This window comes from Pan troglodytes, chromosome 18, assembly GCF_028858775.2.
Source record: "Pan troglodytes isolate AG18354 chromosome 18, NHGRI_mPanTro3-v2.0_pri, whole genome shotgun sequence".
Taxonomy (NCBI): domain Eukaryota; kingdom Metazoa; phylum Chordata; class Mammalia; order Primates; family Hominidae; genus Pan; species Pan troglodytes.
In genome coordinates this window covers 31644118-31670129 of record NC_072416.2, presented here as the reverse complement: position 1 = coordinate 31670129, position 26012 = coordinate 31644118, and the positions used below count along the sequence as shown (strand labels likewise).

At 48.8% G+C, this 26012-nt stretch overlaps 2 protein-coding genes across 2 annotated transcripts in view; both read left to right on the top strand.

Annotated features, from left to right (window-relative positions):
* Positions 1-25989, top strand: part of SGF29 (SAGA complex associated factor 29) — a 37711-nt gene extending 11722 nt beyond the window's left edge. The window contains exons 2-10 of the mRNA XM_016928802.3: positions 15258-15347; positions 19118-19193; positions 19853-19925; positions 23298-23362; positions 24295-24424; positions 24495-24641; positions 24830-24865; positions 24972-25134; positions 25789-25989. Coding sequence (XP_016784291.1) covers positions 15273-15347; positions 19118-19193; positions 19853-19925; positions 23298-23362; positions 24295-24424; positions 24495-24641; positions 24830-24865; positions 24972-25134; positions 25789-25905 — 882 coding nt within the window. The 5' untranslated portion in view covers positions 15258-15272 and the 3' untranslated portion in view covers positions 25906-25989. The remainder of the gene's footprint in view (positions 1-15257; positions 15348-19117; positions 19194-19852; positions 19926-23297; positions 23363-24294; positions 24425-24494; positions 24642-24829; positions 24866-24971; positions 25135-25788) is intronic.
* The window catches only part of LOC112207873 (nuclear pore complex-interacting protein family member B8), a 159251-nt gene that overhangs the window by 53140 nt on the left and 80099 nt on the right, over positions 1-26012 (top strand). The window lies entirely within an intron of this gene.

Genomic DNA, 26012 nt, shown 5'->3' with positions numbered 1-26012 from the left:
ACCGCGCCCAGCCGGGTATGGTAGTTTTATGGTGAAGGAAAGGATAGTGATTCAGTCAGCATTTATTGAGAACCCAGTGTGCCAGGCTCTCTGCTAAGTATGGAGAGTAAAGTGATCCCTATCCTCAAAGACTGGACAAACTAGGGGAGGAGACAAATATATACAAAGAAGATTTGAATGTGATTTGGTAGGTACAGTGCTAGAAAGAGGGTCTTGGGGGCCGGGCACGGTGGCTCATGCCTGTAATCCCAGCACTTTGGGAGGCTGAGATGGGCAGATCACGAGGTTAGGAGATCGAGACCATCCTGGCTAACACGGTGAAACCCCGTCTCTACTAAAAATACAAAAAAATTAGCCAGGCGTGGTGGCGGGCGCCTGTAGTCCCAGCTACTCAGGAGGCTGAGGTGGGAGAATGGCATGAACCCAGGAGGCAGAGCTTGCAGTGAGCCAAGATCGCGCCACTGCACTCCAGCCTGGGCGACAGATCAAGACTCTGTCTCAAAAAAAAAAAAAAAAGAAAAAGAAAAAGAAAGAGGGTCTTAGGGGAACAGAAAGGCAACTTAACCCTGCCTAGGAGACTGGGAGTTTCAGTTTGTGATCAGTGGAGGAGGTGACTTGGTGCTAAGCTAGATCTTAAAGATTAAGTAATTAACTGAGAGGATTAGGAGTGATCTGGATGTCCCAGATAGAGGGAACAGTGTGAACATAGGGCAGGCATGGAGATAAGAAATTATGTGGGGCTGGGCATGGCGGCTCACATCTGTAATCCCAACACTTTTCAGAGCCAAGGCGGGCAAATCGCTTTGGGCTCAGGAGTTCAAGACCAGCCTGGGCAACATGGTGAAACCTCATCTCTACAAAAATTACCTGGGCGTGGTGGTACACACCTGTAGTCCCAGCTACTCAGGAGGCTGAGCCTGGAGAGAGAATTGCTTGAGCCTGGGAAGCAGAGGTTGCAGTGAGCCAAGATTGCACCACTGCATACTAGCCTGGGCAACAGAGTGAGACCCCATCTCAGCCTCCCAAGTAGCTGGGATTACAGGCGTGCACCACCACACCCAGATACTTTCTTTGTATTTTTAGTAGAGACCAGGTTTCACCATGTTGGCCAGGCTGGTCTCAAACTCCTGACCTCAGGTGATCTATCCGCCTTGGCCTCCCAAACTGCTGCAATTACAGGGGTGAGCCACCGTACCCCACCAGTTAATTGGCTTTTAAAGTACATTCAATTATAAAATCATTACCATAATCCAATTTTAGACTATTTTCTGGACACACTGATTTTCTTTTCATTTTCTTGACTTTTAAAAATATTATTTTTTTAAGGCTTTAACTTCAATATGATTTTTTAAATATTATTTTTATTATGGAAAATTTCTAGCCATAGAGAAGTAGAAGTGTGTAAGAAATATCCATGTTGAGCATAGTAATTTGGGGTCTTTTCTGGTTAGAGATGTTCAACCAGTGAGTGAGTATCTTAGTTCATTTGGGTTGCTGTAACAAAATACCTTAGGCTGGATATTTGTAAACAACAGAAACATATTGCTTATAGTTTTGAAGGTGCCATCTTTGAAGCACAGAGCAAGCCCTCACCAGATGCCGAATCTGCTGGCACCATGATAATGGACTTCCTAGCCTCTAGAGCAATGCATTTCTGTTGTTTATACATTACCTAGTCTAAAATATTTTGTTAAAGCAGCCAAATGGATTAAGACAAATTGGTACCAGAAGTGGGGTGCTGCTATAACAAACACCTGAAGATATGGAAGCAGCTTTGGAACTGGGTAGTTGGTAGAGACTGAGTTTTGACGTTCATACTAGAAAAGGTTTACATTGTCATGAACAAATCATTAAGCACAGGTGTGGTAAGGGCACAGGAGGAGAGCTGTAGAGAAAGCCTCAGTCTTCTTAGAGATGCCCTAAGAGGTCATGAATAGAATGTTGGTAGAAATATGGATGGTAAAGGCCATTCTGATGAGATCTCAGATGGAAATGAGGAACATGTTAGTGGAAACTGGGGGAAAGGTGATCTTTGTTATAAAGTGGCAAAGAACTTGGCTGATTTGGGTTTGTGCCTGTTGACCTAAAGGAACAAGCCTAGGCAAAATTAATGTAGAGTTTATTTGGGCCAAGGTTGAGGACTGCAGCCTGGGACACACTTGTAAGTTGCCTTGGGGAGTGCTCTGTTTGGCCTTTGTTACAAGCAGATTTTTAAAGGCAAAAGGGAATGAGGAGTGGGCTCACACAAAGTTGTTTGACAGGGGCCAGGCATGTTGGCTCACGCCTGTAACCCCAGCACTTTGGGAGGCTGAGGCGGGTGGATCACCTGAGATCAGGAGTTTGAGACCAGGCTGACCAACATGGTGAAACCCCATCTCTACTAAAAATACAAAAATTAGCCAGGCATGGTGGTCGGTGCCTATAATCCCAGCTGCTCAGGAGGCTGACGCAGGAGAATTGCTTGAATCCGGGAGGTGGAGGTTGCAGTGAGCCAAGATCATGCCATTGCACTCTAGCCTGGGCAGCAAGAGCAAAACTCCATCTCAAAAAAAAAAAAAAAAAAGTTGTTTGACAGGAATTCTCATTGATTTACAGAGATAACATGAATTAGTGACTGGCTATACATTGTTGAACTATAGGATATGAGAAATTACAGAAAATGCCAGTGTATGACATTGTATAGCTACTTTGCATGAGTTAGTTGAGAGCTCATATAGCAAGTGGCTTCATGAGGTGATTGATTATTTAGCTTAAGTGTGGAGTGAGACATGACTGCTGTTGCATCTCATTGCTTCTCTGGGCTTGATAATTAAGGGGTGGTGGGGGGGGGCTCACATTCTTCAGATTAAAAGTTTCTTGGCCAGGAGCAGTGGCTCACGCCTGTAATCCCAGCACTTTGGGAGGCCGAGGGGGAATGGATCACGAGGTCAAGAGATCAAAACCATCCTGGCCAACATGGTGAAACCCTGTCTGTACTAAAAATACAAAAATTAGCGGGGCATGGTGGTTTGTGCCTGCAATCTCAGCTACTTGGGAGGCTGAGGCAGGAGAATCGCTTGAACCCGGGAGGCAGAGGTTGTGGTGAGCTGAGATTGTGCCACTGCACTCCAGCCTGATGACAGAGTAAGACTCCATCTCAAAAAAAGAAAAAAAAAAATACAAAATTAGACGGGCGTGGTGGCGTGTGCCTGTAATCCCAGCTACTTGGGAGGCTGAGGCAGGAGAATCGCTTGAACCCGGGAGGCGAAGTTTGCAGTGAGCCGAGATCGCACCATTACACTCCAGCCTGGGCAACAAGAGCGAAACTCTGTCTCAAAATAAATAAATAAAGTAAAAGAAAGAAAGAAATAAAAATAAAAGCTTCTTTTCTTTCTTATGTCCTAGTGTTTTGTGGGAGAACTTAAGAGTGATGAAATAGAATATTTGGTGGATGAAGTCACTGAACAAAGTGGTGAGGGGGTGGCATGGCTTCTCTTGATGGCTTATAGTAAAATGTGAGAAGAGAGAAACAAACTAAATACAGAATTTAAAGCCAAAAGGAAAGCAGAACTTAAGCATTTGGAAGATTCTCAGCATGGCCACGTTGTAAAGAATGAAAAAGTAGGCTGGGCACAATGGCTTACGCCTGTAATCCTAGCACTTCAGGAGGTTGAGGCAGGTGGATCACTTGAGCTCAGGAGTTCAAGACCAGCCTGGGCAACATGGTGCAACCCTGTCTCTACAAAAAATTAGCCAGGCATGGTGGCATGTGCCTGTGGTCCCAGCTTCTCAAGAGGCTGAGGTGGGAGGATCACTTGAACCTGGGAGATTGAGGCTGCAGTGAGCTGAAATTGCACCAGTGCACTCCAGCCTGGGTGACAGAGTGAGAGCCTGTCTCAAAAAGAAAAAAAAAGAATAAATGTATTTGGAGAGAATATGAAGGGTGTGGCTAAGCCATCCTTTGATAAGGAGACTAGTATGGATGTGGAAGCCAGGTACTAATCAAGACAATGGAAGGATGACCCCGAAGGCATGTGGGGGCTGTCACCCCCATCACAGGCCCAGAAGGCCAGGGTGTTGGGGGCAGAACCATTTCAAGGCTCTGTTCCTAGCATTCTGGGGCAGTGCTCCTTGGCAGCCCGAGGTAGTTTGGCAGCATCCACATGGTGCTGTCTTTGCTGGTGCACAGAATACACAAGCTGTAGGGGCATGGCTACCCCCACCTAGATTGTAAAGGATGCCCTGAAGAGCCTTGGGCCCAGGCAGAGAACTGACACAGGGTAAGGCCCCTGCAGAAAGTCCCCATTAGGGCATTGCCTAGCAGAGCTATGGGGGTAGGGTTGCCTCTGAGACCCCAGACTGGTAGAGCCACCAGTGTGCAACTCCAGCCTGGGAGAGCCACAGGCATGCAACTCCAACAAGTGAGAGCTGTTGCATGGGCTGTGCCCAGCAAAGCTGTACAGGCAGGGCTGCCCGGAGCCCAGCAACACGTCCCTGCCAGTGTGTCCAGAAGGTCGGAGGACATAGAGTTGAAGAAGGTTGTTCAGAAACCTTGAGATTGAATGGGGTTTGCTCTGTTGGGTTTTGGACTTACCTGGGACCTATTACCCCTTTCTTCTTTGTTGTTTCTCTCTTTTAGAATGTCTGTCCTATGCCTGTCCCACTGTTGTATTTTACAAGCACATAACACGTTTGATTTTACAGGCTCACAGATGGTGGGGAATTTGCCCCAGGATGAATTGTACTTTGAGTCTCACCCATACCTGATTGATTGATTGGTTTTTTTAAATTTTATTTATTTATTTATTTAGAGAGCGAGAGAGTGAGTCTCACTCTGTCACCCAGGCTGGAGTGCACTGGTGGGATCTCGGCTCACTGCAACCTCCGCCTCCCAGGTTCAAGTGATTCTCCTGCCTCAGCTTCCTGAGTAGCTGAATTACAGGTGCCTGCCATCATGCCCAGCTAATTTTTGTATTTTTAGTAGAGACAGGGTTTTGCCATGTTGGCCAGGCTGGTCTTGAACTCCTGACCTCAAGTGATTCGCCCACCTTGGTTTCCCAGAGTGTGGGATTACAGGCATGATACACCACACCCAGCCACCCATATCTGATTTAGATGATAGATGAGACTCTGGACTTAGACTTTTGAGTTGATGGCCAGAATGAGTTTCTATTTGGGGCCATTGGGGTGGACTGAATGTATTTTGCATGTAAAAAGGACATGACTTTTGGGGGTTCAGGAGCCAAATGCTGTGGTCTGACTGTTTGTGTTTCCCTAAAATTCATGTGTTGAAACTTGATCCCCAACATGGTGGGGCCTTTGGGAAGTGATTAGGCCGTGAGGGCTCCACTTTCAAGAATGGGGTTAGCGCCCTTATGAAAGAGGCCTGAGGGACTTGTGTTGCCCCTTCTGCCATGTTGAGAATGCAGTGAGAAGGCGCCATCTTTGAAGCGGAGAGCGATGCCGAATCTACTGGGGCCTGGATCTTGTACTTTCCGGCCTTCAGAACTGTGAGCAATAAATTTCTGTTGTTGGCCAGGCATGGTGGCTCACGCCTGTAATCTCAGCACATTGGGAGGCCGAGGCAGGTGGATCACCTGAGGTCAGGAGTTCGAGACCAGCCTGGCCAACAAAGCAAAACCCCATCTCTACTAAAAATACAAAATTAGCTGGGCGTGGTGGCAGACACCTGTAATCCCAGCTACTTGGGAGGTTGAGGCAGGAGAATCACTTGAACCAGGGAGATGGAGGTTTCAGTGAGCCAAGATCACGCCACTGCACTTCAGCCTGGCGACACAACTAGACTCCGCCTTAAAAAAAAAAAAAAGATTCTGAATCTTTGGGAAGCCCTCTGGGCTGGGGATCGATTTGGGAGTCAGTACCATGTGGTTCATAGTTGATGCGGTAGCTTGCAGAAGCCAAGGAAAGCCTACGCTTTCAAAAAAAGGTTGGAAGAGTCAATGTAAGGAAATCCAAAGTGGACCTAACTGTGGAGATGGGGGTCAGGGAAGGAGAGAGCTGGGGTGTGAAGTAGTGAAAATTAGAAAAGTTCCTGCTAAGTCCCTGACGCTACTAATGAGTGGTGATTGATTGATGAAAGCAGAGATTTCCGTTCTTGCCTGAGAGCTTCTAGTCTGTTGGGGAAGAAAAGATAACACCAATAGCAGCTGGCTAGAAGGCCAGTTTCTTCTTTTTTTATTTTTATTTTTATTTTTTGAGACGGAGTCTTGCACTGTTGCCCGGACTGGAGTGCAGTGGCGCGATCTTGGCTCACTGCAAGCTCTGCCTCCCGGGTTCACGCCATTCTCCTGCCTCAGCCTCCCGAGTAGCTGGGACCACAGGCACCCACCACCATGCCTGGCTAATTTTTAGTATTTTTAGTGGAGATGGGGTTTCACTGTGTTAGCCAGGATTGTCTCGATCTCCTGACCTTGTGATCCACCTGCCTCAGCCTCCCTAAGCGCTGGGATTACAGGCATAAGCCACCACGCCCGGCCCTTTTGTATTTTTTTCGAGACGGAGCTCTTGTTGCCCAGGCTGGAGTGCAGTGGCACGATCTCGGCTCACTGCAACATCCGCCTGCTGGGTTCAAGCAGCTCTCCTGCCTCAGCCTCCGAGTAGCTGGGATTACAGGCACCGGCCACCACGCCTGGCTAACTTTTGTATTTTTAGTAGATACAGGGTTTCACCATGTTGGCCAGGCTGGTCTCAAACTCCTGACCTCAGGTGATCCGCCTTCCTCGGCTTCCCAAAGTGCTGGTATTACAGGCGTGAGCCACTGCGCCCGGTAGAAGGCCAGTTTCTAAAGGTGTGTTGCAGAGTCCATGTCAGTTCTAGGAAGAATCAAGCAAGAGAAAAGTGTGCTTCTTTAGGACTGGTCAGGCAAGCGCAGCCTTGAGCCAGAAGGGAAAGGGCTTTGCAGGTAGGAGTGGGCAGGCAGCAAGATCGTGTGTCTGAGACAGTGTAGAGGGAACAGGCCAGAAGGAATGTCAGCTGAGCCGGGGAGGTGTCGCTGGGTATGATCCAGTGCTAGAGCCTGTCTCTTGCTGCGCCTGCCTCCTCTCACACAGCCCCCTCTTCTGTCCCTGGCTTCTCAGCATGAAACTCCCCCCAGCCACGTGGTCACATTCCTCCGTGTCACTTTCCTCCATTCAGCACCCCCCATACCCCTTCTTGCTCGCTGGCCTCCCAGCCGTGCTCCCAGACAGAGTAACCCACATTTGCTTCCTGCATTTGCCTCCCCCTCCTGTGTGTTGGCTTCTGTCTCTTCCACGGAAAGTGTTTTCCCCAAGGTCCTCAGTGACTTCCTCAGCTTTGGGAGACCCCTCTGAGTCCTCTTCTGTGGCATTTGGTGCTGTTTATCATCCCTTCTGTGACTTTCTTTTGACGGATGTACAGATTGGGAGATGGCACTACACAGCTGGGAAGTGGGGGTGAGGACCTGGGGGGGTGTAAGAGATAGCCAGGCTCCAGCCCAGAGGAGGAGCTGGAGGTGGGTGGCCGGCGAACTGCCAGGAGGGAGGCCCTGAAGCCAGAGGAGAAGGGGGTAGCATCATGTCAAGATCAGTAGGCCACATCGGAAGCAGCAGAGAGGGCCCTCACGCTTCCCCTGCAGGGGCTGTTGACTCTCTTGATGAGAGACTGGTGAGGACAGAGCTAGAGAAGTGGGTTGGAAAGTGAAGTGGGGACAAGGAAGCAGCACCGGATCCCTGCACAATTTAGGGAAGAAGTTTTGCCGTGAAGAGGAACAGAGGTGGGGGCCTCTAAAGGGGTTTGGAAGCTCTTTTGTGTTTTTTCAGGATGAACTCTCCTCAATCATGCTTGTTCACTGGTAGAGGAGAAAGGATTCGCTGACAGTCGGAGGGGAGATGGAGTTCAGAACACAAATGAAGACTGTTTTTTTTCCTCTTTAGGGTGAAGGCAGAGGTGACAGGCATTGCTATACAGAGCTTGTAGTTTTGATGGTGGGAATAAAGTCTCTGGCTTCCCTTCCGAGTGAAGTAGGAACCTCAGATATCAGCTAATAGGACCCAGGCCTGGGTCTGAGGGCAGTATCAAGGATATTGAGGAGAGAGGAGGTTTGAAGTGTGCTAAGGGAAGGCTAACCGGATGACTTGGCTGCGTGGTTGCAGCACCTCTCGCTGTTTGTGACAGTGCTGTGTAAAGTAAAACCCCCTGTCCAGTGGTGGGGCTGTTAATAGGGCTCAGGTGCGGGCATGTGCAAGGCGGGCCATTGGTTTTGTTACGGGTGGAAGGTATCTGAGTTACCAGCAGCAAATCTGTACGGGTTTGCAGCAGTCTCACTTCTTGCCTGTTAAGAATTCGACTCGGGCACGAGGCAGGAAAAGACCGAGGCAAGTTTCAGAGCAGGAGTGGAAGTTCATTAAGAAGCTTTGGAACAGGAAAGAAAGGAGAAGTACACTTGAAGGAGACCCACATGGGTGCTGAGATCCAGTGCGGTGTTTAACCTTGATCCTAGGACATTCTAGGACCAAGGCTGCCCCTTTTCCCATGATTCTTCCCTCACGGTGAGCTGCCCGCATGCACAGTGTGCTCCTTACCCTTGGGAGGTGGGCACACACACAGTGTGTAGGAAGTTGTACGGATGCCCATCTGAGGCTTTCTTCCCTGTTCTGGTGATGTGCCCTGGGAGGCCATGCTCTGCCATTTGGTCTCTTAATGTGCATGCTCAGGAAGGTGTGTCTCCTTGGTGTCTGCATTCAATTAACACTTCAGTGCATCAAGTGTGGACCATCAGGAAATGGCCTCTCCCTGGCACCTAGTGGGTGGGGGAGAGCCCTCTCCTGCCCTGCTCCTGCCTGTCCAACTCCCTATAACAGTTTCAGCCAGGATTCCTGCTTTAGCAGGAGAGAATAACCCTTTCTATGCCAAGCCACACCTTCCCTGATCTGGCCACTGAGCTTGCATCTTCTGTCCACACCTTCACTTTCTTTGTTATGGCTCACTGGGGTTCTTTCCTTTTTCCTCACTTAGCAGATAGTCTCTAGCCTCATCAGTTCCCAAGACTTTAGCAACAGCCTGCATGCTGATCATGCTCAGATTTATCCACTTTCAATCTGTGATCTAAACTCCACTTTTATTCTTTTGTGTGGTTTTAACTAATGCAACTAGGGAGACTAAAGCAACTTCATCCTGGATTCTAATTCACCGTGTTCACTTCTGATTAATTCCAGTTCTGGAAAGGACTCCAAGATTTCCAGTTTGTCTATTGTTCCTTGTGTAAGAGTACATACTTACCATAAATCCTGCCATGGGGTCACACCATCTTGATGTTATCATACTTCAGTTGTCCAGTGCATCCCTTATGAACCACCCTTTCCCTATGGTATACAAGCCCTGGGGGTACTGGCACCAGGATCCACCATCTGGCTTCACCACCACCTGAGACACAGATGTAGCTTCTGTTCCTAGGTCTCTAAATGTTTCTAAGGGGATATGTTCTTCTCTATATGACAATGCATTGTGTAAAGCTGTGGTGGTAAAAACAGTGTCGTACATGTGGGACAACACAGATCAATATCACAAGCAGCTAAAAGAAAAAGAAATTGGTCTTCATAAAAATTAAAAACATGTGCTTCCAAGGACACAATTCAAGACAACTGGCTGGACACGGTGGCTCACACCTATAAGCCCAGCACTTTGGGAGGCCAAGGCGGGTGGATCACTTGAGGTTGAGAGTTTGAGACCAGCCTGGTCAACATGATGAAACCCTGTCTCTACTAAAAGAAATACAAAAATTAGCTGGGCTTTGTGGTGCGTGCCTTGTAATCCCAGCTACTCAGGAGGCTGAGGCAGGAAAATTGCTTGAAGCCGGGAGGCAGAGGTTGCAGTGAGCTGAGATTGAGTCACTGCACTCCAGCTTGGGTGGCAGAGTGAGACTCCGTCTCAAAACAAACAAGCAAACAAAAAAGACAAATAACCAAACTTTAAAATGGTAATATATACAGATGGCCAACAGCATATGAAAAGATACTCAATGCCATTAACCGTTAGGGACACACAAATCAAAACCACAATGAGTCTCTACTTCAGACTCACTAGGATGGCTGTAATCAAAAAGAGAGAGGCCAGGCATGGTGGCTCACACGTGTAATCCCAGCATTTTGGGAGGCCAAGGCAGGAGGATTGGTTGAGCTCAGGAATTCGACACCAGCCTGGGCAACATAGTGTGACCCTGCCTCTGCCAAAAATAAAAATGACAGAGAGAGACAATAGCATGTGTTGGCGCAGATGCAGAGTGGGAATGCACATTGCAGGTGGGAATGTAAAATGGTCACCCAGTTGGAAACAGCATGCAGCTCCTCAGAAGGTTAAACAGAGTTTATGTTTAATACACTTATTAAGATAAACATAGTGTAATACGTTAAAAAAAACAGATTATTAATTCTACTCATAGATATGTACCCAGAAATGAAAACATGTCATGAATACAAAGAAGGAAACAACAGACACTGGGCGGGGAGGGTGGGAGGAGGGAGGAGCGGGAAAGATAACCATCGGGTACTGGGCTTAATACCTGGGTGATGAAATTATCTGTACAACAGACCCCCATGACACGTATTTACCTATGCAACAAACCTTCACATGTATCCCCAAAACCTAAAATTAAAATTAAAAAAGAAGGGCCGGGCGCAGTGGCTCACACCTGTAATCCCAGCACTTTGGGAGGTCAAGGCAGGTGGATCACCTAAGGTCAGGAGTTTGAGACCAGCCTGGCCAACGTGGTGAAACCCCATCTCTACTAAAAATACAAAAAGTAGCCAGCGTGGTGATGGGTGCCTGTAATCCCAGCTACTTGGGAGGCTGAGGCAGGAGAATTGCTTGAATGAGAGAGGCAGAGATTGCAGTGAGCCGAGATCACACCACTGCACTCCAAGCTGGGCAACAAGGCTAGAATCTGTCTCAAAAGAGAAAAACAAAGAAAATGTGCCCACACAAAAACTTGTACACAACGCTCATAGCAGCAGCATTCATAATAGCCAAAAAAAGACATAACCCAATGTCCATCAGTTCATGAACTGACATGTAAAATATGATATAGCAAAACAATGGAGTTAGCAATAAAAAGAAAGCACAGGCCTGGCATGGTGGCTCACGCCTGTAATCCCAGCACTTTGGGAGGCCGAGGCAGGTGGATCACCCAAGGTCAGGCGTATCACCCAAGGTCAGGCATTCGAGACCGGCCTGGCTAACATGTCGAAACCCCGTCTCTACTAAGAATACAGAAATTAGCCGGGCGTGGTGGTGGGCGCCTATAGTCCCAGCTACTTGGGAGGCAGGAGAAACACTTCAACCCGGGAGGCGGAGGTTGCAGTGAGCCAACATCGTGCCATTGCACTCCAGCCTCGGTGACACAGCGAGACTCTGTCTCATTAAAAAAGAAAAAAAGAAGTGCAGACTACATAAATCTAAAGAGACAGAAAGTAAATTAATATTTGCCTGGGGGTGGGGTGGCCATGTACCATGTATTTAAAGTGTGCAACTCATTGGTTTTTAGTATATTCAGAGTTGTGCAACCATCAGCACAATTTTAGAACATTTTCAACACCTGGCCAAAAAACAAAACCAAAATCCCATACTCATTAATAGTCGCTGTCCTTTCTCTCCCAACCCTTCCCCACCCAGCTTTCTATGGATTCGGCTATTCTGGATATTTCACGTAAATGGAAACACAATTATGTGGTCTTCTGTGATTGCAGCTTCTTTCACTTAGCATAATGTTTTCAAGGTTCATCCATGTCATAGCGTGTCTCAGTACTTCATTTCTTTTTACTGTCAAGTAATATTCCACTGTATGGATAATATCACACTTTATGCATTCGTATAGTTTCTCTACCTCCTTCCCAACTCTTGTCTCTTTTTTATTGTAGGTGTGAAGTGGTGTCTTCAGTAGTTTTGACTTGCATTTCCCAATGGCTAATGATACGGAGCATCTTGTCATGTGCTTGGTGGTCATTTATATGTCTTCTTTGGAGAACTGTCTATTCAGATCATTTTTGTATATGGGCTGAGATAGGGAACCAGATTCATTCTTTTACATGTGGATATTCAGTTGTCCCAGTACCATTTGTTGAAAAGATTATTCTTTCCCCACTAATTTGTCTTGACGCCCTTGTTGGAAATTAGTCGACCATTTCCGGTTTCTCAGTTCTATTCCATTGAACTAGATGTCTTTGCTTACAACATCTTGATTACTGTAGCTTTCTTTTTTTAAAGTTAAAAAATTTATAAAGTAGAAGTGGGGCTCAGGCTCGTCTCGTGGCCTAGGCTCGTCTGGACCCCTGGCTGCAAGTGATCCTCCCGCCTCAGCCTCCCAAAGTGCTGGGATTACAGGCGTGAGCCTCTGGGGCCTGGCCACAATTGAGTTTTGTTTATTGATCTTGTATCCTGCAACTTTGCTATGAGTTCTAACCTTGTCTTAGTCCTAATAGTTGTTTAATGGATTCCTTAGGGTTTTCTATATACAAGGTCATATCATCTGCAAATAGAAATAGTTGTACTTCTTCCTTTCCAATCTGGATGCCTTTTATTTCATCTTATTGCCTCATTGCCCTGGCGAGAGCCTCCAGAACAATGTTGACTAGAAATGACAAGGGCCCATGCTCATCTTGTTCCTGACTTAGGGGAAAGCTTTTAATCTTTCACCTTTAAGTCTGATGTTCGTTGTGGGTTTTTCATAGATGCCCTTCATCAGGTTGAGGAGGTTCCCCTCTATTCCTAGTTTGTATGTTATTATACTTTTAAATAGCAGCAGCAGAGCATGTAAGAAGATATGAATAAATACATGGCGAGAGGTTCGCAGTTGATTAAGTGGGGGGAAGAGTTTACTCCATTCATCGTGAATCTGATCTCTGTGAGTAGGAGGATGTGTTAGTTGAACAACTTTAAAAAAAAAAAAAAAAAGAGGGCGAGGTGGGTGGATCACGAGGTCAGGAGTTTGAGACCAGCCTGGCCAAGATGGTGAAACCCCATCTCTACTAAAAATACAAAAAATTAGCCAGGCAAGGTGGCGGGTGCCTGTAATCCCACCTACTCTGGAGGCTGAGGCAGGTGAATCGCTTGAACCCAGGATGCCGAGGTTGCAGTGAGCAGAGATCGCATCACTGCACTCTAGCCTGGGCGACAGAGCAAGACTCTATCTCAAAAAATAAATAAATAAAAAATAAAAATAGAGACAGGGTCTTGCTATATTGTCCAGGCTGATCTCGAGCTCCTGGACTCAAACCATCCTCCTACCTTCGCCTCCCAAAGTGCTGGGATTACAGGTGTTAGTCACTGCCCCCAGCTTGAACAAACTTTGTAAGATGCAGGCTATTGTGCAAAATTTTAGCACTGTAAAAAATATCCCCTTATTTTATCAAATATACCTTTATCTTTAGGCATATGTCTATTTTCACCTACTTGTAACTTACACTCTTGATTACTTTTGGTTGTCTTTTTACTCTTGTTCTAATTATCTTTTTTTTTTTTTTTGAGACGGATTCTCACTCTGTTGCCAGGCTGGAGTGCAGTGGCGTGATCTCGGCGCACTGCAACCTCCATCTCCCGGGTTCAAGCGATTCTCCTGCCTCAGCTTCCTGAGTAGCTGGGACTACAGGTGCCCACCACCATGCCCAGCTAATTTTTGTATTTTTAGTAGAGACAAGGTTTCACCATGTTGGCCAGGATGGTCTTGATCTCTTGACCTCATGATCTGCCCTCCTCGGCCTCCCAAAGTGCTGGGATTACAGGCATGAGCTACCACGCCCGGCCCTAATTATCTTTTATTGTACAGAAGCATTTTATTTTCATCAGAGTACATTCATCTTGATTGAGATATTTTACAGTAGTTAGTTTCTCTTCCCATGCTGGCTGGGCGTGATGGCTCACGCCTGTAATCCCAGCACTTTGGGAGACTGAAGCAAGCAGATCACCTGAGGTCAGGAGTTTGAGACCAGCCTGGCCAACATGGTGAAACCCCATCTCTACTAAAAATACAAAAATTAGCTGGACATGGTGGCACACACCTGTAATCTCAGCTACTCAGGAGGCTGAGGCAGGAGAATTGCTTGAACCTGGGAGGCAGAGATTGCAGTGAGCCAAGATCACACCACTGCACTCCAGCCTAGGTGACAGGGTAAGACTCCTGTCTCAAAAAAAAAAAAATTTTTCTTCCCACTATAGTAAGAAAGTAACAGCGTTTTATGACTTGGAAAGTGTCTTCATATAAAATCTTATTTGAATCTCCCAAAATATAGCAGAGATGATCCCCATTTTACAGATTAAAATATGGATACCAGAAATGTTTGAATCATTTGTCAGGATATTGGCAGCAGAGCAGGGGCTAAGGGCATGCTATCTTTTTAAGGCACTTCATATTAGTTTTTGTATTTATATACAAAAATTATACACTCCTTGACTCCTTGACTTCGTCGAACATATGACATTCAAACATATCATTAGGGTGGAGGAGAATCCAAGGATAGCTTGCCACTGTATTCATTTCTTATGGCTGCCATAACAAGTTACTGCAAACTGGGTGGCTTAAGACAAGAGAAATTTATTCCATCACAGTTCTAGGGGCCATAATTCCAAAATCAAGATGTCAGCTTGGTTCCAAAGACAAGGGATTGTTGCTTCTTGGAGGCTTAGACGGGGCCGTTACTCCGTGCATCTCTCCCGGCTGGATGGGTGGCTGCCGGCAGTCCTTGGCATCCCCTGGCTTGTAGCTGTCCAAGTCCAGTCGCTGCTTCTGTCTGCACCTGGCTGTGTGTCTGGATTAAGGGCACACCCTATTCCACTATGACTTCATCTTAGTGACATCTTAAATACTTCTCCAAAGATCCTAATTCCAAACAAGGTTACATTACAGGTACCATGGTTAGGACTACAATGTATCTTTTTATTATTATTATCTTTTAAAGGGGATAGGGTGTCACACTGTCATGTAGGCTGGAGTGCTATGGCACGATCGTAGCTCATGCAGCCTCAACCCCCTAGGGCCTAGCGATCCACTCACCTTAGCTTCTCGAATATCTGGGACTACAGATGTGTGCCACTATGCCGGGCTAAGTTTTTAATTTTTTTGTAAAGACGGGGTCTCCGTGTTGCCCAGGCTGGTCTTGAACTCCTGGCCTCAAGCAATCCTCCCGCCTTGGCCTCCCAAAGTGCTGGGATTACAGCATGAGGCTCCAGGCCTAATGTATCTTTTGAGGGGGCACAGTTCAGCCCACAGCAGCCACTAACAGAGTTCTCTTCTGTCCTCACTCCCCCACCAGGTGCCCCTGTAGACAATGGCCCTTGTGTCTGCCGATTCCCGCATTGCAGAACTTCTCACAGAGCTCCATCAGCTGATCAAACAAACCCAGGTAAAAAGTCACCACCCTCCATTCCCAGATGGGAACATGGGCTTTGATGCTGAGCCGTGAAGTGGGGGTGGCATTTGTGTTCAGAGAGATTGGACTCGCAGGAACCAAAATGACGTAATAAAAGTGAAAGGAGGGGAATTTGGTGTATGGCTACCATTCCTGTTGGATTTTCTACCATGTACAGGATTTCATGATTCATTTTGTTTGACAGCTATCCTGAGATAGAATTCACATGCCATACAACGCACCCATTTAAAGTGTATAATCCAGTGGTTTTTCGCAGCTCACAAAATTGTGCAACCATTAGCACGATCAATTTGAGAACATTTTTAGCACCCAGCAAAAATGCCCCATATCTTTTCCTTCCACCCTATTAATCCAGGCAAACAAAAACACTCTTTTTTTTTTTTTTTTGAGACGGAGTCTCACTGTGTCACCTAGGCTGGAGTGCGGTGGCGCGATCTCAGCTCACTGCAAGCTCCGCCTCCTGGGTTCAAGCGATTCTTCTGCCTCAGTCTCCCTAGTAGCTGGGATTACAGGCACATACCACCATGTCCGGCTAATTGTTTTTGTATTTTTAGTAGAGACGGGGTTTTGCCATGTTGACTGTCTCTACTAAAAATACAAAAATTAGCTAGGCTTGGTGGCGGATGCCTATAATCCCAGCTACTGGGGAGGCTGAGGCAGGAGAATCACTTGAACTCCGGAGGCAGAGGTTGCAGTGAGCCGAGATGGCGCCACTGCACTCCAGCCTGGGTGACAAAGCAAGACTCCATCTCAAAAAAAAAAAAAGCCATTTTTCCCCTATTTGATATCTTTTCTTTCACAGATACAAGGGAGATGCGTATTGGTGCCTGTAGCTCACTGCAGGCTATCGGGCATGCTCCGCCACATTTTGCCCACGATACTCAGGGTTTATAGCTACACAAGGATCAGTTTGCTGGCAGTTGTGCACCACACAGCCAGGAAGGAGTAGATCCCAGAAATTCCTTCCCAAATGGTATTCCTTTTAGACGTAACCTGGAGAGTAAGAGTCAGAAGATGCCGGCACTCATTGCTAAGTGAAAGATGCCAGTCTGAAAGGTTACGTGCTGTCTATTCCAACTGTAAACGAAAAGCAAAACTAGAGAGTGAAAGGATGAGCGATAGCCAGGGCCTTGGGAGAGATAGGATGAAAGGGATGGATAGGTGGAGCACAGAGGATTTTAGGGGGTGGAACTCTTCTGCAGGGTACCATGATGGGGGGCACGCAACATGATGCGTTGTCCAAACCCATAGAACGGCAGAACACACGGAGTAAACCATCATGGGGATGGATGTAGTTAATTATCTAACAGTATTGGCTCATCAGTTGTTACAAACGCACCACTCTAATGCAAGATGTTAACAATAGGGGAGACTGCGCAGGGCAGAGCAGGTATACATACAGGAACTCTGTGCCATCAGCTCAGCTTTTCTATAAACCAAAACTGCTCTAAGAAGAGTTTATCAATAAAATACATTGTAAAATAAAGGAAAAAAGGGCTGGGCGTGGTAACTCATGCCTGTAATCCCAGCATGTTGGGAGGCTGAAGCGGGTGGATCACCTGAGGTCAGGAGTTTGAGACCAGTCTGGCCAAATGGCGAAACTCCATCTCTACTAAAAATTAGCCGGGCGTGGTGGTACCTGCTTGTAATCCCAGCTACTAGGGAGGCTGAGGCAGGAGAATCGCTTGAACCTGGGAAGTGGAGGTTGCAGTGAGCCAAGATCGCACCACTGCACTCCAGCCTGGGCAACAAGAGCGAAACTCCATCTCAAAAAAATAAATAAAGGAAAAAAAAAGATACAGGCAGATTACGCATTCCATTCAGTCATCCACAGTTAGAACAGTTTATCATCATCCCATACAACCAGGGTGTCCCTCAGACAGCTGCTGCCGAGTTCCCAGACTCCCATCTCACCCTTCAGCTTCCAAAAGCAGGCGTGGTCCTGACAGACACAGGGCTTCGCCCTTTCAGGCACCCAGTGTAACTGACCTAAGAGATGGCATTCTCTCTCTCTCAGCCTCTCTTGAGGTATGAGTACAATATTGGATTTCCCTCATTGCATAACCCATTTAATTTGTTCTGTTAACTCGGCTACTATTTCTCCTCTCCATTTGTGATTGGTTTTCACCCAAACTTTTCCACCTTTGTAAGGGATGTTAGCTTTGGCCACTGTACCTGGTCCAGATTGCAGCGGCATCAGTACTAGTCTAGCAAGTATCCCCCCACAACCCCTAATCCATTCCCATTTATATAGGGTGGGGTTACACAGGTATAGACTATTGGCTGTCTTGAGCACTAGGCAGCTAGCTGTGTTCACTGTTAACCTCATTTTGCAGGTTGAGGTAAAGGCGCAACCCACCCATCAGGCACTTAAAAATTCTCACATAAAGGCTAAAAAGCATAGTCATAATTTCTTTCTTAGGATCTGTCTCAGTTTCCAGCATCTGCAGTTGCAGCTCTGCTCCCAGGACGACTGATATGGGAGGAATTGCACCAGCATTCTTCCCCACCCCTTCTTCTCCACATCAATTCATCATACCTGTATGTGTCCATTTCTGGACTCTGAATTCTGTTCTGTTGATCTATATGCCAGTACCACACCATCGTGATTACCGTAGCTTCGTAATAAATTTTGAAATTGGGAAGTATGAGTTCTCCAACTTTTTTTTTCTTTTCCCAAGATTGGGGATAATCTGGGTCCCGTGAATTTCCATATGAATTTTAGGATGAACTTGTCAATTTCTGCAAAGAAGTCAATTAGAATTTTGATGGGGATGGCATTGACTGTATAGATTGATTTGTCTCTTTGATAAAGGACTATCATTAAAGATATCACTTATGATTTAACTTTAATGCCTTCTTTTTTTTTTTTTTTAACAGTCTCACTCTGTCACCCAGGCTGGAGTGCAGTGACATGATCTCAGCTCACTGCAACCTCAGCCTCCCGAGTAGCTAGGACTATACGCACATGCTACAATGCCCGGCTAATTTTTGTATTTTTAGTAGAGGTGGGGTTTCATCATGTTGGCCAGGCTGGTCTTGAACTCCTGATCTCAAGTGATCTGCCCACTTTGGCCTTCCAAAGTGCTGGGATTACAGGCTTAAGCCACTGCACCAGGCCCTTTAAGGCCTTTTATAATGCTTTTGCATTAGTCAAAGGAGAAAATCATCTTGAACTCCTGAATTTGGATTTAGAAAATGAGGGCCATGGCCGGGCGCCCTTGCCTGTAATCCCAGCACTTTGGGAAACCGAGGCAGGTGGATCACGAGGTCAGGAGTTCAAGACCAGCCTGGCCAAGATGGCGAAACCCTGTCCCTACTAAAAATACAAAAAATTAGGCCGGGCGCATTGGCTTATGCCTGTAATCCCAGCACTTTGGGAGGCCGAGGCAGGCGGATCACGAGGTCAGGAGATCGAGACCATCCTGGCTAAGATGGTGAAACTCCGTCTCTTCTAAAACTACAAAAAATTAACCAGGCGTGGTGGCGGGCGCCTGTAGTCCCAGCTACTCGGCAGGCTGAGGCAGGAGAATGGCGTGAACCCGGGAGGCGGAGCTTGCAGTGAGCCGAGATCGTGCCACTACACTCCAGCCTGGGCGACAGAGTGAGACTCCATCTCAAAAAAAAAAAAAAAAAAAGAAAATGAGGGCCGTATTTTGGGGATGGGGACTCTGGCCTGGCTGGCAGGGTACCACAGCAGCACAAACGGCCACCGTCATGTCCTGCTGCTCTTTTCCTTACAGGAAGAGCGTTCGCGGAGCGAACACAACTTAGTAAACATCCAGAAGACCCATGAGCGGATGCAGACAGAGAACAAGAGTGAGTAGCTGGGCTCAGGAGAGAAAGGGGATGAGATGGGGCTGGGGTGAGTATGGCCAAGACTGTGACCGAGGTGGTCATTGTATTCAAAATAGATTTGCATGTATCTGCATATTCCAAAATGCAGCAGGCGGGACAGCTTTCCGTTAATCTGGGTGACCTGAAGAACTAAAATCCCTCTACTCTGAGGATTCGAAAGGCAGTGAAATGAGGCTGTATCTAGGGAAGCTTGCCCTTAGAGCGCACAAGCACCCCAGTTAGCTGGTGTTTTCTAGAAAGGAGCTTCCTTCCCAGGCGGCCCCTGCATCTGCCCTGAGGCCCTCAGGTGGTGAGATCCTGGGGCTGGGGCTTTCTTACTCTGGGTAACTCTGAGAATTGTGTTTTCCTGGGTCCTGACAAATATTTTCTGTGAGTGTCATGATGGAGAAAAGGTAAGACAGTACTCTCGCAGATGTAGGGATGGCATTTGTACCATATGGAAATGTGGACTCATGGAGCCTGGGGGCATCCGCCTCAGGAGCACTCCTGAGCCAGCAGAGCTCTGACTGCAGCTACGGCCTCTCTGTGCCTCCACGAGTGTGATTCCGGTGCATGGAAGCAGTGCCATGCTACTGTGCCTGCCCTGGCCCTGCCTCCTTATCCCTGTGTTTCCTCTGCAGTTTCTCCCTATTACCGGACAAAGCTGCGTGGCCTCTACACAACCGCCAAGGCCGATGCAGAGGCTGAGTGCAAGTGAGTACCGTGCACCCACTTCATCGCCGCTCCCTCCTTTCCTGGGGGCTGGCCTGCAGGTCCATTTGGACCAAGTCCCCAGCCTGCCTTCCTCCCATGGATAAGCTGATTGCTACTCCCAGCCTCTCGCTTGGGTCCCGCATTCCCTGGCCCACTGCCAGGCCCACTCTTCCAGTTACCTCTGCTGCTAATGCCTTTACAGAAGGTGGCAAGGCATGAGTCAACACTGCCATTTACTGGCTCTATGACCTTGGCAGAGTCATTAAAATAGGGATATCAGGGGCTGGGTAGCTCAGATCTGTAATCACAACATTACAGAGGTGATTGGGAGGCCGAGGTTAGAGGATCACTTGAACGCAGGTGTTTGAGACCAGCCTGGGCAACAAAGTGAGACTTTGTCTCTACAAAAAGTTTTTAATTAGCTGAGCGTGGTGGCATGTGTCTGTAAGCTTGGCTGAGAAGTCATACTCAGATGACCTGAAGGTTTTATGGTTCTGAGATGGAGAAGTTTCACTTCCAGAAAACTCCTGCTTTTAAAATAATCTTAAGGCCGGGCAGGCACAGTGGCTCATGCCTGCAATCCCAAGGTGGGTGGATCACCTGAGGTTGGGGGTTTGAGACCAGCCTGGCTAGCATAGCGAAACCCCATATCTACTAAAAATACAAAAATTAGCCAGGTATGGTGGCGCACGCTACTTGGGAGGCTGAGGCAGGAGGCGGAGGTTGCAGTGAGCTAAGATCGTGCCACTGCACTCCAGCCTGGGCAACAGAGCAAGGCTCTGCCTCAAAAAAAAAAAAACTAAAATAAAAAAATGATCTAGAAACACTGTTTCCTTGAATCTCTGCAGGGGAACTGCAGTAACTTTAGGAACTTGAACATTACATTCCTCTCCTTTGAGAACACACTGGTTCTGAAGTCTGACTGTGCCCAGAGGCTCTGTTTATTTGGGGTGGAGCTCCAACATTGGTATTAACTATCTGACATTTCCTCACTAGTAGGATTCATGCTTTACACTTTTGGCACAGAAGAGGTGTCTCTGGTGGGTCATATTAGACGGCACAGGATGCTGTCTGTGCCATTGGTTAAAGTGGTATTTTCCACGTTTCTCTTGTATCAGATTATTGCTATTTTCCATTGTGTGATTGATTGATTAAGACAGGGTCTCAGTCTGTCATCCAGGCTGGAGTGGAGTGGCGTAATCATGGCTCACTTCAGCCTCAAACTCCTGGCCTCAAGTGATCCTCCTGCCTCAGCCTCCTGAGTAGCTGGGACAATAGGCACCTGCCACCACCCCACCTAATTTTTGTATTTTTTGTAGAGAGGGGTTTTGCCATGTTGCCCAGGCTGGTCTTGAACTCCTCAGCTCAAGCGATCCACCCACCTTGGCCTCCCAAAGTGCTGGGATTACAGGTGTGAGCCTCTGCACCTGGCCTTCATTGCATAATTAATAAGTGTCTTGGGAGATACTTTTGAGACTGTAACTATCCTGTTCATATCAAACACACTAGTTTTAGCATCCATTTATGATTTGTGCATGAAACAATTGAGATTTTTTAAAGTTCCCCCAGGAGATTCTGATGCCCACCAAGGTTTGAAAGCCACTTCAGTAACATGTCGCAGAAGACAGTTTAGGACAGGCTGTATAAAACTGTATCCTCCACACAGGCCTGGCAACAGTGATGAGACTCTCAGAGTTCCCTTTGGCCCCGTGGCTCTTTCTCCTTCTCTGCTTTCTGGGGTCCCGGTGCTCACAGCCTGAGGTGGCACTGGCTGGGCCATCCCTGCATTGTACGCAGCAGGCAAGCTGTTCCCTGTCCCTGCGTTGGTTTGGCTGCCCTTGGCCTACCTCCATCTTCTGGCCCTGGCCTGGCATGAGTCACATGCCCTGGGGCGCCCCCGGACACCTCCCGAGATGCTGCATCACACCCAGTTCCTGTGCATCTCCTTCCTGCCGCACAAAGGTCTTTAGAACTCCGGGTCATTTCAGAAAGGCTTGCCAGAGGAATGGACTGGGGTTTGCCATGGTATCAGAGGAAAATAAAATGACCCAAAGTGGAGTTTGTGCTGCTGACTACTGTGGAAATACATATTTTTTTTGAAATGGAGTTTCGCTCTGTCACCCAGGCTGGAGTGCAGTGACACAATCTCGGCTCACTGCAAGCTCTGCCCCCAAGGTTCAAGCGATTCTCTTGCCTCAGCCTCCCAAGTAGCTGGGATTATAGACGCCCGCCACCACGCCGGGCTAATTTTTGTATTTTTAGTAGAGAAGGAGTTTCTCTATGTTGGCCAGGCTGGTGTCGATCTCCTGACCTCAAGCGATCCTCCTGCCTCAGCCTCCTAAAGTGCTGAGATTACAGGCGTGAGCCACCGCACCCAGCCCTGCTGTGGAAATACTCTTTGGGAAGATTCCCTGAGCTTTAGGATGAAGGAGCCTCACTCCAGCCAAGTTCTGTGTTTGCTTCTGCTGGGTTCTTTGGGTTCCTGCCACCCTGGAATCCCCATAAACTAACTTCACAGAGGCTTCCTGGGGCTTCAAGGCCATGCAGGGGTCTGTCTTTGGGTTCAGCCTTTCAGAAAGGATGAGGTCCTTCCACCCAGTTCTGCTCTGGGCCAGCACCTCTCCCCAGAGTCTCCCCTCCTTTTGTGTGACCCTCGGGCAGACCTGAGGCCCCCTCTCCTCATTTCAGGAGGTTCCTGCAGCCTTTCTGCAGAGTTTGCCGAAGGCAGTTTGCCTGTGTCCTTTCCTCTCTGGGATCCTGTGTTTTTGGCATGCTGCTTTCTACCACCTTGTTTTTTATGTTCTTAAGACTAAAAAACACATACTGAAGATTTCTAGTTTTCTTTTTTTTTTTGAGATGGAGTTTCGTTCTTTTTGCCCAGGTTGGAGTGCAATGACGCAATCTCGGTTCACTGCAACCTCTGCCTCCCAGGTTCAAGCGATTCTCTTGCCTCAGCCTCCCAAGTAGGTGGGATCACAGTTAAAGACGCTCGCCACCACACCTGGCTAAGTTTTGTATTTTTAATACAGACGGGGTTTCACCATATTGGTCAGGCTGGTCTTGAACTCCTGACCTCAGGTGATCCACACTCCTCGGCCTCCCAAAGTGCTGGGATTACAGGCGTGAACCACCACACCCGGGCAGATTTCTAGTTTTCACCGTGAGGTTGGTCTGAATAACCCAGCCCACCTTGACCAGAACAGGAAGCTGCACACACCTGTCATTCCACCTGCGCAGGAGGCTACTGTGAGAACCTCTGGAGCCCGGGACCAGCCTGGGCAATGTAGCGAGACCCAAAACAGAAAAAATGGAAGAGAAGTCTATGCTATGTACGTTAACCAAACCCTCTTTCTCCCTTCTCCCCACCCTCAGCATCCTTCGGAAAGCTCTGGACAAGATCGCGGAAATCAAGTCTCTGTTGGAAGAGAGGCGGATTGGTGAGTGGGAGAGAACATGCTGGGAGGTCCTTTGCCAGGACAAGAGGAGAGGCCCTGCGGGCAGCAGTCACCCTCCTGTGGGGGCCTGTGGCCACCACCTGCTGGGATCCTCCCATGGAGGCTCTGGCAGACTGGCTCTACCGCTGAGAAGGGACAGGAGGTCATTCCCAGCGCCCAGAGGCAGGGGTTTCCCACTTCTCCCTCAGCAGCCAGAGATCATCCCGCCCTGGCCCCTCATCTCCTGCCCCTTCTGGGGCCTGGGCCAGTCGCCCCCTCCTCTGCCATGGCCCATGCCCATCTGTTGCCCTGGCTGGTTTCTGCAGAGCCACACGCTGTGTGTCGTAAAGCCAGCCTTCCAGACCCCCTCAGCCTGCATTAGGCTCTCCTACCTGTCTGCCCTCCCAACAATCCCATGGTGGGCAGAATCTTGGCATGTCAATGTCCCCACACAGCCATGCTGGTTCTGTGTGAAGTCAAGTGGGGTGTCCAGCCGTGCCTGAGAAGGTTGAAGGTGCACATTTAATTTTTTTTTTTGGTTTTTTTAACTTTCTGTTGAATTACAATGTATATTAATAGAAGAAAAGTACACATAAGTGCAGAGTTCAATGAAATAGTCACTAACTGAACACACTTCCGTAACCAGCATTCAGATCAGCAAACACAGCCTGAACAGCACCTCGGAACCCGCTTTCTTTCTTCTGGTTCCTCCCCCTGGATCCCCGCTGTGCTGCCATCTCACCCAACTGTAGTTAAACCCAGCAGCCCCTATAGGTGCTGACACATGGCCGATGGGGTCACAGTCCTGCTGTGCCCTCGGGCTCACTCAGGAACTGGGGGCTCCCAGGTGCTCCTTCAACAGCTCAGTGCAGCATGCTCGGGGGTCAAGGCCGGCACCTATCCCTGGGGCCTCAGGCCTCCCTTCCTTCCCACAGCGGCCAAGATCGCCGGTCTCTACAATGACTCGGAGCCACCCCGGAAGACCATGCGCAGAGGGGTGCTGATGACCCTGCTGCAGCAGTCGGCCATGACCCTGCCCCTGTGGATCGGGAAGCCTGGTGACAAGTGAGGGCAGCAGCTGCGAGGGAGGGGCTGGTGCCCAGGGGCTGGGACTGACCCTTTCTTCCACTCACAGGCCCCCACCCCTCTGTGGGGCCATCCCTGCCTCAGGAGACTACGTGGCCAGACCTGGAGACAAGGTGGCTGCCCGGGTGAAGGCCGTGGATGGGGATGAGCAGTGGATCCTGGCCGAGGTGGTCAGTTACAGCCATGCCACCAACAAGTGAGTGACACCAACCCTGGGGCTGCTCTCTGGTCACCGAACTTGCCTGGGCTGCGGGAGAAAAGCTCTGCAGAGGGTGCTCCCCAGAGGCTGGTTGTGCAGGGAGCACCAGGTCCTCCCCCATCCTCACTCCCCAACAGGTACTGCACCCCTGGCTGCATCCAGCCTTTTCCTCCTTTTGTCTGCAGGTATGAGGTAGATGACATCGATGAAGAAGGCAAAGAGTGAGTGTCCAGGCCAGGGCAGGGCATGGAGCCTGGGGGCAGCCTAACAGCTGAGAAGGAGCATCCCCACCCGGCCACAGGTTGATATAAGCCCCCCTTCCCCCAGGAGACACACCCTGAGCCGGCGCCGTGTCATCCCGCTGCCCCAGTGGAAGGCCAACCCGGAGACGGACCCCGAGGCCTTGTTCCAGAAGGAGCAGCTCGTGCTGGCCTTGTATCCCCAGACCACCTGCTTCTACCGCGCCCTGATCCATGCGCCCCCACAGCGGGTAAAGCAGCCTCCAGGGGAGAGGCCATGGGTGATGTCAGGAACAGGCTGATCAGACAGACGAGGGGTCCTCTCCCCACTCCTTCCCTTTGTCCTCATCTCACAGGCTCCAAGCTGACAGGACCCACCAGCTGCCCTCCCTCTTCCACTCCAGCCCCAAAGGCCACCATCCCTTTGCCAGCCCTGGCAGCCTTGGCAAGCCCCGAGTCAGTGGCTTCCAGCCCCAGGAGAACCAGCTCCGAGATGGGAAGCTCCTGCCCTGAGCCCTGGGCTCCTACCGCCTTGTGCTCTTGGTGACATGGGACACAAGCCACCTGAGGCCAGGATCCCTGCCTGCCGCCCTCTGGGTTGCCCTCAGTCCTCTCAACAAAGAGTCCTTGAAAGGCAGTAGACCCTCCAGCTATGACCCCACTAGGAAGGGAGTCAGCACCCCTACTCCTCCCCGCCTATTCCCTGCCTTGGGTCTCCAGCCACTGAGAAAAGAGCTCTGTAGCAGCAGGGACTGAGCCAAGACTTCTTGACCCCAGAGTGAAGGATGTTAGGAGTGGCTGAGAGTCCACGGCCCAGAGCCTCCTGTGGTCTAGGCTAGGGGAAGGGGGTGCCTGTCCTGGCCTGGGGGTCTCTGAGCAGCCCCTCCTGTCTGCCTGCCTCACAGCCCCAGGATGACTACTCGGTCCTGTTTGAAGACACCTCCTATGCAGATGGCTATTCCCCTCCCCTCAATGTGGCTCAGAGGTACGTGGTGGCTTGTAAGGAACCCAAGAAAAAGTGATGCCGCCTGGCAGACTCGCCATCCACCAATGACACAGGGCAGGACAGCAGAGGACGTGCTGGGATTAAACACATTCCCCCTCTACTCGTCTCCTGGGTTTTACTTCT